General features: G+C 41.7%; 5 protein-coding genes across 5 annotated transcripts in view; 3 read left to right on the top strand and 2 right to left on the bottom strand.

Moving 5' to 3' along the window:
- Nucleotides 1–5422, top strand: part of LOC134078365 (nucleolar protein dao-5-like) — a 12188-nt gene extending 6766 nt beyond the window's left edge. The window contains exons 2-4 of the mRNA XM_062534245.1: nucleotides 2248–2812; nucleotides 3652–3927; nucleotides 4987–5422. Coding sequence (XP_062390229.1) covers nucleotides 2248–2812; nucleotides 3652–3927; nucleotides 4987–5404 — 1259 coding nt within the window. The 3' untranslated portion in view covers nucleotides 5405–5422. The remainder of the gene's footprint in view (nucleotides 1–2247; nucleotides 2813–3651; nucleotides 3928–4986) is intronic.
- On the top strand, nucleotides 2211–2842 carry LOC134089032 (histone H1-like). The gene has a single exon (XM_062543306.1). It carries the CDS (start codon nucleotides 2211–2213, stop codon nucleotides 2814–2816), a length of 606 nt encoding a protein of 201 aa, XP_062399290.1. The 3' UTR covers nucleotides 2817–2842.
- On the top strand, nucleotides 3536–3950 carry LOC134089042 (histone H2A). Its single transcript, XM_062543317.1, has one exon. The coding sequence runs from the start codon at nucleotides 3554–3556 to the stop codon at nucleotides 3929–3931; it is 378 nt and encodes a 125-aa protein (XP_062399301.1). The 5' UTR covers nucleotides 3536–3553; the 3' UTR covers nucleotides 3932–3950.
- A 665-nt stretch (nucleotides 5423–6087) lies between the features above and the next one.
- LOC134089055 (histone H2B-like) lies at nucleotides 6088–6499 on the bottom strand. The gene has a single exon (XM_062543343.1). The coding sequence runs from the start codon at nucleotides 6479–6481 to the stop codon at nucleotides 6107–6109; it is 375 nt and encodes a 124-aa protein (XP_062399327.1). The 5' UTR covers nucleotides 6482–6499; the 3' UTR covers nucleotides 6088–6106.
- A 997-nt stretch (nucleotides 6500–7496) lies between these two features.
- Nucleotides 7497–7849, bottom strand: LOC134089062 (histone H4). The gene has a single exon (XM_062543355.1). The coding sequence runs from the start codon at nucleotides 7837–7839 to the stop codon at nucleotides 7528–7530; it is 312 nt and encodes a 103-aa protein (XP_062399339.1). The 5' UTR covers nucleotides 7840–7849; the 3' UTR covers nucleotides 7497–7527.
- Between the last annotated feature and the right edge of the window lie 3277 nt (nucleotides 7850–11126).

Here is an 11126-nt window from a genome sequence, read left to right as displayed (position 1 = left end):
TTGAATTACTCCCTCTTTTGGCAGAACCATAGACTACTTTCACCCACTTTCACCCATTTTACCAAACTCATAAACCCTTTTTGCAAAACTCTAAACACATTGTGCATTCTGATGCACTTCTTAATTATATTGATAACCAAACAAGGCGGAAGTTGAACACAATTAGAGCACAGTTGTCTCCATTTGAACACTACCACTCAAAATAGATAACACTTGTGTCTAATGATGTGACAACCAATATAAGTCAGTTCAGAGTTGACAGAGACACGGGGGACAACAAGTGCGTGTTACAGTAGAGGTGGGGTAAGGAAGAGGAGGGTGCAGGTAGGAGGAAGAGGATGAAGAGAAAGACAGAGAGTCCCAAGAGTTGCAATACTGTAAATGATGATAATTGGGCAACAATCATTGACCATATACTGGTTCATGGAATGCCAATGAGAGAAGCAGGACTTCATGGTCCAACCCAACATCAGTGGTTTCTCTGTGGCGTCAATAATCCAAAGATTCAGACTACAGAAGAGAAATAGCGTAAATGTCCATTATCATACAGTACAGTAATCACTGGACATCCACTGTTACACACTGTACAACCATTTGAGCTCAACTCTGAGAGAGTGAAAGAGCTGAGTTCAGTATGTCCAAGTAAGTCTAAATTTAGGCACAATACAATATTACAGTATTGCATACTTACAGTACTATCAGAGTCTGTGGCATCACAGTACAAATCATATTCAGTACAGTATTGGCCTGTCTTTCTGTTCACTTACAAAACTATTGATTTATATCTTCATATAGGCTAGAGGATATGAATAGAGACTGATATAAGTCATTTTATTCTTTTATTTACTTTTATTTTTCAAATTACTGTAGAATGAATACAATTCCTCCAGGAGCCATAAACCCTGCCCTGAAAACTGTGTCTTCCATGGTTTGGTGTATTGTCTTATCACTGCTCTGCAGGAGTGTAATTTTGCCTGATGTGTTCAATGATTTGAGACCATTAGTTAGTTTTGAGCAAAGTTAAAAGTGTTTTGAGGTGATTGTTCAGTTTTGCAAAAAGATTGAAGGGTTTCGAGAATGTAGTTTGAGAAATGAGTTTTGTGTTCACAGTTTTGAGAAAAAGGTAAAGAGTTCTGAAAAAGGTGTTCTAGCAATTGTGAAAAACTGTAATATTTTGATGCCCTCAATTGGCACCGATTGGTCCGAAATGGGCCTCTGGCTCATGGACTGTGTGGTCCACTGAGTGTTTGTCTTGAGGGAAGATTGTGTGCCAGTGGAGAGAGATTTGACCTGAGTTGGTTGTGCAGTTGAAAAAAAAAGGATTTGTAAAATGGCTTTTATTTTAAAGGCAACTGAACAACTGTTTTATAAATAAGCAAAAACATTCAAAGATGTCTAAGTCATCCAACTCATGCATGCTTTCACATAGAAATCATATTTTACCAATCCAAGCCTGGTACAAGATACTCCGTAATGAACAGGCAAAATGCAACTGCATTGTGCCCTCCCCTCAATCACCTACAGCCCAAAAGAACAGTCTAAGCAGTCTGTTAGAAACTTATGTGCTGTTGTAATTCATTATTGCTCATAAGTCTGCATTCTGTTATCTCAACAAATGTCACACAACTTATGTTTCCTATGACTTGGTCCTATAATCTTTAGACCTATGTGTTATAGGCTACCCGTGTGTTTCGTGTTCGTCAATTGTGTTTCGCAGTGTCCAAAAAACTCTCGATTGGAAAATACACATTGGCAAAAAAAACATTGTCACTGCTTTTACGAGTTACAGAGACTCATATCTTGGTCTATGGCACTATTTTGTCCACGTATTGCACGGCTGTATCAACGTTATGTGCATGTTTTCCTCACAAAACTCTGACTGACTGCAACCTCTCCACCTAGAGGTCCAAAGTTCTCAGTTCATTGCAAAAGTGATAAAGGGCAACCATAAGCCTCAAACGGTGTAGGTTGTGCTGTTCACTACAGATATTGTCTTGTTGGTAAATATCGTGCCGTTACTCATATTTCTAACAAAGAAGTGTGTGAAGAAAACACAAGTGATCTCTTCGCCACAGAACCGCTGGGGCAGCAATCACTCTGCTGAGTCTCAATGGTTCTCATGGTTGTTATAAGACCAACCCACCGGCACTTGCAGTGATTCATTCTCTCATGTTAACCAAGTAGTTTGTACGTGAAATCTAAACAACACAATGGCAGAAACCGCTCCAGCTCCCGCTGCGGCCCCAGCAAAGTCCCCCAAGAAGAAGGCGCCCCGAGCCAAGAAAACTGGTCCAAGTGTGGGCGAGCTCGTCGTCAAGGCGATCTCTGCCTCCAAGGAGAAGAAAGGAGTCTCCCTGGCTGCTCTGAAGAAGGCTCTGGCGGCTGGAGGATACGATGTGGAGAAGAACAACGCTCGTGTCAAAATAGCCATCAAGAGTTTGGTAACAAAGGGAACACTGGTTCAGACTAAAGGAACTGGTGCCTCCGGCTCCTTCAAGCTGAACAAGGCAGCGGAAAAGAAGCCCGCTAAGAAGGCGGCTCCCAAAGCCAAGAAGCCAGCAGCAAAGAAACCTGCCGCGGCCAAGAAGCCCAAGAAGGCAGCAGCTAAGAAGCCTGCGGCTGCTAAGAAATCTCCGAAGAAAGCACCGAAGAAGCCCGCCACACCGAAAAAGGCAGCAAAGAGCCCGAAGAAAGCTAAGAAGCCCGCTGCACCCAAGAAGGCAGCGAAGAGCCCCAAGAAAGCGAAGGCAGCGAAACCCAAGGTCGCCAAGCCTAAAGCTGCCAAGCCCAAAAAGGCTGCACCCAAGAAGAAGTAAATGTTGCACGTTTACTTCTGGTCCATTTCAACAAATGAACATAAAGGCTCTTTTAAGAGCCAACCAAAACTCCTATGAATGCTTTTATTCCATCAGTGCCTGCTGATACAGCAAACTATTTAATATTGCAATACACATTATTTTTCTCAACTCAGTCACAACACGTCATAGATCAAATGAATTACTCTACTATCCGATACATTAAAAAGCGAGTGGCATTTAACTCTGTAATCACTATGCTAATGGACTGTGTATACAATTCTTAGATAGGCTGCCTTATATTTGGTAATTTATTACGGTAACAGAACATGCCTTCCTCCTGATGCAGCAGATGCATCCAAGCATGAAATAAAGTATCCAAAACCTTGCAATACAACAATTTCAGCTTGTTACATTGTAATAGCCAGTACCAGTGCCAAATGTGCCCAAGTGTCTCTTCCGGGATTTTAAGATGAACCTCGCTTTAATTATGCCTGGAATATTACTTATTTCATATGTCCCCCGTTAAGTTTTGTTTGTCTGATAGAGCCGATGCGCTAAATGAGAGGCTGGAGACAAATACGCGCCAAATGTATTTGAAGATGATGTCACGCAACGTACTAAACGTTGATTGGCTCTCTGCTTTGTGTTCTCAGCCACTGAGGCACTGAGTCGCACCGCGCCGTACCTTTATAATCCGACATGCTGCATTCAACCAGTATTAGTGTATTCAAGTAAACCATTAGAACTTACTGAAAATGAGCGGAAGAGGGAAAACCGGTGGCAAGGCCAGAGCAAAGGCCAAGACTCGTTCATCCAGAGCTGGACTCCAGTTCCCCGTGGGCCGTGTGCACAGACTGCTGCGCAAAGGCAACTATGCACAGCGTGTCGGTGCTGGTGCACCAGTCTACTTGGCTGCCGTGCTCGAGTACCTGACTGCTGAGATCCTGGAGTTGGCCGGTAACGCTGCCCGTGACAACAAGAAGACTCGTATTATTCCCCGCCATCTGCAGCTGGCTGTGCGTAACGACGAGGAGTTGAACAAACTGCTCGGCGGAGTGACCATCGCTCAGGGTGGTGTGCTGCCTAACATCCAGGCTGTGCTGCTGCCCAAGAAGACTGAAAAGTCCAAGTAAATCATCGTACCATCTTATCTGAAACAAAGGCTCTTTTAAGAGCCACCCAAATATTTCTCGAAGGGCATTTCCATGATTTCTGTACTGTGAACTTTTTTCAACATGCGTGTATTATTGAAGTAATTGAGAAATGCATACATACTACCCCCCATACTTCATAACTATACGTCATCATCCCTCCTTTTCTACAATGCCAGCCGTTAAGCAACCTCTGAATTTAAGAGGAGATGAACTGGGATTGATCACTCAGGATCAGGATACTAGTCCCTGTTTTGTAATTTTGGAGGGTAGCACGGGATGTATTCAGTCTTGCGGTGAAGTAATGGATGTAAAACCGACAATATCCAGGCCACACACAGACATATTCTCACACACCCTATCTTCGAGAGTCGCAAATATGTACACTCATAAAAGAAGGAAATAGTGAGAAACTGTATTTTCTAATTATTTTTGTTATTTTTCTTTAAATAAATACATACACTTCATGGAAGCTTTCATGAATGGTAACGCATTCGAGAAAACCTCATGTTCAGGTTGGGACTTAAATTTATTGTCTCATTTTGTTGGATTAAGGAATGTGAATTCAGCTTTAGTGATTTATCACATGTAGAGAGAATGGCTTGACTGTGGTAGTGTTATAGTTATGGTATTGCACTATATTAATGGCAGTTTGGTTTTTCTTATAAACAAGAAGGAAGTTTAAGGACTACATTTAGCAAATGTATTTAGGTCATAATTTGTGTTTGAACGTGCTACCTTACAAAATGTTTTTTGGTTGTTTCTATATCAAACTATATACTGACTTATCGTCACTAAGTGAATTTCTTGTATTTTTAGTTAATAATACAGAATGTTTTAATAGTGAAACAAAGAAATGACGGAGGCCGTTTGGGGGGTGCGCGTTGCATTCAATTTCAGGCGCCATTCGGAGGGAACTTGGAAGACCAATCAGTGGAGACCAAAATTCTGACGTAAAAAGGGGGGCAGGCCGCGGTCGGAGGCTTTATATATCCTCGTTTCGCCCTTATGGTCATACTCTTCTCTCCCGAAGAATAAGTAGCAATGGCAAGAACTAAACAGACAGCCCGCAAATCTACCGGAGGCAAGGCTCCGAGGAAGCAGCTCGCCACCAAGGCTGCGCGTAAAAGCGCACCAGCAACCGGTGGAGTCAAGAAGCCTCACCGTTACAGGCCTGGCACCGTGGCTCTGAGAGAGATCCGTCGTTATCAGAAATCTACTGAGCTGCTGATCCGCAAGCTTCCCTTCCAGCGTCTGGTCAGAGAAATCGCACAGGACTTCAAGACTGATCTGCGCTTCCAGAGCTCTGCTGTTATGGCTCTTCAGGAGGCCAGCGAGGCTTACCTCGTCGGTCTGTTTGAGGACACTAACCTGTGCGCCATCCACGCCAAGAGAGTCACCATCATGCCCAAGGACATCCAGTTGGCACGTCGTATCCGTGGGGAGCGTGCTTAAATTAATCCCAAGTCAGGACCCGACCCAATAATACAAAGGCTCTTTTAAGAGCCACCCAAATATTCAGAAAAGTTCATTTCCAAACTGCCTACTGAAATGTGTATACTGTTCTTTTTTTCTCAAGCTGCAATTGTCTGATCGTCTTAAGCCTACCTTACACTGACAAGATTTGGGAAAGATTCTTAAAAGATTGTAGTCTTTTTTAGGTAAGCTTGAATGAGGGGCATTAGTAAAAAGACTACAGTCTTTCAAGAATCTTTCCCAAATCTTGTCAGTGTAAGGTAGGCTTTATTTGCAGCTCACTCAGTAAAATGTAATGCTAATTAGCCAGCCATCATAACTATTAATGCCAGTGTGGTTGTGTCCAGTTAATGGTTAAATGTTCGATCTTTAAAATCGGACCAGGGTCACACAGAGTTGGAAGTTCCGTTGTTGCTGCTGCTTTTTTAAACGTCAACGTTTCTCACTAAAGGAAGTTGGAACAATACTGCCACATGTGCAGATCACTCATGTCCCTGGTCAAGCTTTTTGGATTATAGCACAACGATCAAAGCCACTGTTCAAAATACCCAAGCCATATGTGACAGGTATTGTTTCTACCACTAACATTTACATGTATACTATATATTGGAAGTACTTTTCAAAGAAAAGGTGGGTGGCTCTTAAAAGAGCCTTTTGGTAGTGAAACATTACGTGAACACTTTACTTGGAACTGGTGTACTTGGTGACGGCCTTTGTTCCCTCAGACACAGCGTGCTTGGCCAGCTCACCGGGCAGAAGCAGACGCACTGCGGTCTGGATCTCCCTGGAGGAGATAGTAGAGCGCTTGTTGTAGTGAGCCAAGCGGGAGGACTCTCCAGCGATGCGCTCGAAGATGTCGTTCACGAAGGAGTTCATGATACCCATGGCCTTGGAAGAGATACCGGTGTCAGGGTGAACCTGCTTCAGGACCTTGTACACGTAGATGGCATAACTCTCCTTCCTGGACTTTCTGCGCTTCTTTCCTCCTTTACCGGCGGTCTTTGTCACGGCTTTCTTGGAACCTTTCTTAGGTGCGGGCTTAGCTGGATCAGGCATGATGAGATGTTGGTTAAATCAACCTCAACGTGTAACCTTCTTGAGCAGTTACTTGGTATATATGTCAGGCTCTATGCAAATAGAAGACTGCGTCACTTTACACACCTACGACCAGAATGGCCTGCCATTTCCCTCCGAAACCAAACACTCAGATATGGTTGGTCATTTTGTATCAAAGGGGGCAGTCAGTGAGAGGTTAGCACCACCCACAGATAATCAGTTTACACCACCGTTTGTTCTTTTCCCGCACTTTTTCTTCCAGAGGGAGTCTAAGACAAATAGTTTTACGTTTGGCGTTTCAATTCATGTCTCAGTGACTTTTGTGCACGTTCCCAATTGTTGTTAACGTTTACAACATAACTTTCCTGTAAAAATATCATTCATTAACTGTACTGCATGTTTTAGAGTAAAAAGAAAACACTTTTACAGCATTGTGCATAAAACACATGTAGGCTACAGTAAAAAAGGAAACACTGTTTACTGAAAATGCACTGTATAGGCTACATTTCCATACATTCTGACGTTCCTTTCTGTGAGGCCAAATGTGGACTTTGCTGATTTTTTTATTTTGTTATGTCATGATTACATTTCTGCAACCATCAAAGAGAGCCCACTTATGGGGTAGGACTTCACGGCATTGACTAATGCATGATGTTTTTTCGTGGTTTTATTTGTATTTGGTAGAGTATCGTTTGATATCTGAAACCTATTTTTTTCGGCGCACCTTATTGAAGAGGTTATGGGATTTGTCATAATGTAAATATACACAATTAAATGCAAATGTATGACTTCGCCTACTCTTGGCAACCGTAGGACTGAACATGTAGCCTATTTTATAAGACCCATTGCAATGCCCTGGTCACCAAAATATCCCTTAACATATTAGGATATTATGAACACCGTTGTGGATACCTACCATTAAAACTGAGCAAGGGGGCTTCTATAATTCTCCTTACCATATACAATTGGAAATAGTACCTTTTATAAAGAATTGGGTGGCTCTTAGAAGAGCCTTTGGGTTTAATAGATAAAGATTTAAAAACAAATTAACCGCCGAAACCGTACAGAGTACGACCCTGGCGTTTGAGAGCATAGACGACATCCATAGCGGTCACGGTCTTTCTCTTGGCGTGCTCGGTGTAGGTGACGGCGTCACGAATCACGTTCTCCAGGAAAACCTTCAACACACCACGAGTCTCTTCGTAGATGAGGCCAGAAATACGCTTCACACCACCACGGCGAGCCAGACGCCTGATTGCAGGCTTGGTGATACCCTGGATGTTATCACGTAGGACTTTGCGGTGACGCTTGGCGCCTCCCTTTCCAAGACCTTTGCCTCCTTTGCCTCTTCCAGACATATTGTAAACTCGCGACTTAGATCAACAAGTGTGTGAAGAAGACTGGACCTGCCTCTCGTACTAGTATAAACAAAGAGGACGTTGGTGAAAACTTCCAAGCACTGCCCCATCGCGGCCCCTCCTTTTTCTGAACGGAGAATGCGCGGGCATTTAGGTGAGTATACGTCACCCGTAACCGCCCACACCCGAGCGTCACCCAAACTCACAACGAAACAAAGAAGCATTTTTGTCACAATTCAACATGTTTAAGCACAGTAACTGCAGTAGCAAACAGATACCTATGTTTAGACTCCTCTAACACCGGAGACACCCCTACTTCTTCATCTAATTTGTAAAGACCACCCAGATTATTCTATTTGTTGCAAATGAAATATATAAGAAGGGAATTCTTGTGGATTATTGTTCCTGATCAGCTTCCTAACACCATCATTGACATGTATTGCTTTTGTTACTGTTATCAGTAGAAGTCTAGGATGAGGATGTGTGATAGTAGTATCTTCCCCAAAACAGCAAGGGCCTTGACATCGAGCAACCTTTTATTATAATATGGTGCTACAGTCTAATTTGGCTCACATTTCAAGGTTTCAAAAGTGTTGCATCATTTTAATCTTTATATGAATCTACATTAGTGACACACATAGGCGCTGACAACAACATACCGGTAGGCTTCCCCTCCACAATTCAAATAACACTTGTTTGTGACTATTATTTAATCCAGAGCTACACGCACGCACGCACACACACACACACACACACACACACACACACACACACACAGTGAAAAAATCAAGGCTGCAAACGTTTGCAACTGAATTTGATCAACTCTGGGAAAGAAACAGAAGACATATCCCCTATACCCCCAAAAGCACACTATTAGATCTATCATGTTATTGACATCAACAAGTCACATTTACAAAGTACTTTTCAGCTTCCTCATTTTGAAAGAAGAAACTGATCAAGAAGAAGCCTTGTAAAACAAGAAGAAACCTTGTAAAAGAACAATCCCCAGCCATAGCAAGTCACACACGTGAAAAGTTGCCATGCAACTTCAAGAATAGTGGCCGAATAATGGTGAGAGTCACAAAACATGACCTTGTCAGTTGATATAGCTCTTTGGAGATAATTTTGTTAATCCTTCACCTCCACATGAAAAGCATTTTCACTCTGTAAGATTCATGACCTCAAGAATTATGACCACCTCTCTCACAATAGTCTCTATGAACAGTACCAATCACGTTTCCGTCCCCTTCATAGGACCGAAACAGCTCTTGTTAATTGACAAAGAAATGTATATATCATCATTATTAACTTCACTTGTGTGCGTAAAAGTTGTAATCCACAGTTTCATATATGTGTGTTCAAAGTTGTTATTCACAGAAACATAGAGGAGCCTCACAGGAACGCTATGCACCTGCAGATAAGAAACTGGGCATGAGCGAGAGGAAGAATTTAGGGAGGTTTCGATCGAAGGTCATGCTGACTTGTTTTGCTCTACTCTGTGCTTTTCTTTAATAAAAGAACCTTCTTGTGTCAGAGAGCTCAGAGACTGCTTTGGAGATGGGAGACTTCTCCTCTCTGGTCACTCTCTCCTCTTGGCCGGGAGTCGTTGCTAAAACCTATACTACTTGTTTGTGGTTCTTGTGTCTTATAATATTGGGAAGATTTTCCTGACATTAATATAACCAGTGACCTCCTCATCATGGCTGCAGACTCTGGACTCTAAACAATCCCCATCCTCCTGGACCTGAGTGTGGCTTTTGACAACATTTCCCACACCATCCTCATCGACCGTCTAGCCTCCCTTGGATTATCTGGTACACACCTGCACATACACCCCTGCACTGGCTTAAATCACATTTTTCTGCCCATACTCAGTTTGGCCAACTCAAAACATTCAGATTCCATCCAGGTCCTCTTCCTCCATCCAGCTCATCCCCCCCACCTGCTCGTCTGGTTACCATGGGGACTAGAGCTTTCAGTCACTCGGCCCCCCCACCACTGGAACTCTCTGTCTCACTACATTCCACACTCCCCGGCCACAACCACGTTCAAATCTCACCTAAAAACTCTTCTTTTCAGACAGGCCTACCTCCTTTAATTTCCATCTGCTTTGACTGTAGCGACCCCACCCTTTCTCTTGTTCTCTTTTATTAGTAGTAGTGATATTATGTATATAAATTACTATTTTAAAGAGTCACTTCACCCCATAACTCCACCCACTTCACATTTCTGAAAACGGCTTTCAAAATGGGCGAGACGTTCTGAAATTTGGAGAGAGAGTGCAGCACTGCTGCAACCAATCAACCATGGTGATTTCGTGTCAATCTGGGAATGAGTGCTGCAGACATCCCAGGTAAAAAAAAAAACTATTGAAAATATACTTTTTCAGAGTGTAATAAGTACAGTGTGTACTTTTTTCGTCAAATCCAAGTATATTTAAGTATATTAAAGTATGTATTAAGTTAATCGTAATACAAACTTCACTATACTTCAAGTGTGTAGGGTATGCTAAATTGGAACAACTATTTACAAACTTCAAGTGCACTGAAGTACACTAATTAAAATGAGCAATTAAGCATACTTACAGTACAATTACATTGTATGACCATTCTAATAGAAGTACACTTAAAAAATAATTGGAGCTCAACTTACAGTTGAGTTTAAGTACATTTTGTACATACTGTTATCATACTAAGTATTACTATAAAGTATGTTAATTTAGTATGCCTCTTTAATATTTCAAGTGATCTACAAATGCACTTCCGTACTATATTTAGTGCATTTAAAGTGTCCCACTTTGACAATGATAACATATTTCAAGTGAAGTTCAATTACAAGCTAAACATCATAGACACATACTTTCAGTGCAATATTATTATATTTTATTGTAGAAAAGAACTGTCTTTGAAGTATATTTTATCTGTACTTTAATTCCCATATTGTTATACTTTGGCATACATGTCGATATTACACTTTAAGTGTATTACATTACAATTAATTTCAAGTGCATTACAACAGATTACAAATCTCATTTCAGAAAGGGAACTTTATTACAATAAAATTACAAAAATACATAATTCAAGCAAAGGATATATAATGCTAATAACACAATAACAGGAACATAACTACACATCACCATTCACATTTATTGAATATTACAACACGCAAATGCAGCAAAGTCCCTAAATTTGCATGAATTGGTGAACGTGCAAGATCACAAAATCATGGAGGGCCTGCACAATGCTAATGAGGGATCGGTTCAAAGTACTTCAGTCATAGTACCATGT

Source organism: Sardina pilchardus, chromosome 1 (genome assembly GCF_963854185.1).
Source record: "Sardina pilchardus chromosome 1, fSarPil1.1, whole genome shotgun sequence".
NCBI classification, from domain to species: domain Eukaryota; kingdom Metazoa; phylum Chordata; class Actinopteri; order Clupeiformes; family Clupeidae; genus Sardina; species Sardina pilchardus.
The sequence above is the reverse complement of the archived record's forward strand: the minus strand, read 5'-3'. Positions and strand labels throughout refer to the sequence as shown.

Bases quoted from the DNA above. Each gene is read 5' to 3' on its own strand.
- LOC134089055 (XM_062543343.1), bottom strand. From the start codon at position 6,481: ATGCCTGATCCAGCTAAGCCCGCACCTAAGAAAGGTTCCAAGAAAGCC.
- LOC134089062 (XM_062543355.1), bottom strand. From the start codon at position 7,839: ATGTCTGGAAGAGGCAAAGGAGGCAAAGGTCTTGGAAAGGGAGGCGCC.
- LOC134089032 (XM_062543306.1), top strand. From the start codon at position 2,211: ATGGCAGAAACCGCTCCAGCTCCCGCTGCGGCCCCAGCAAAGTCCCCC.
- LOC134089042 (XM_062543317.1), top strand. From the start codon at position 3,554: ATGAGCGGAAGAGGGAAAACCGGTGGCAAGGCCAGAGCAAAGGCCAAG.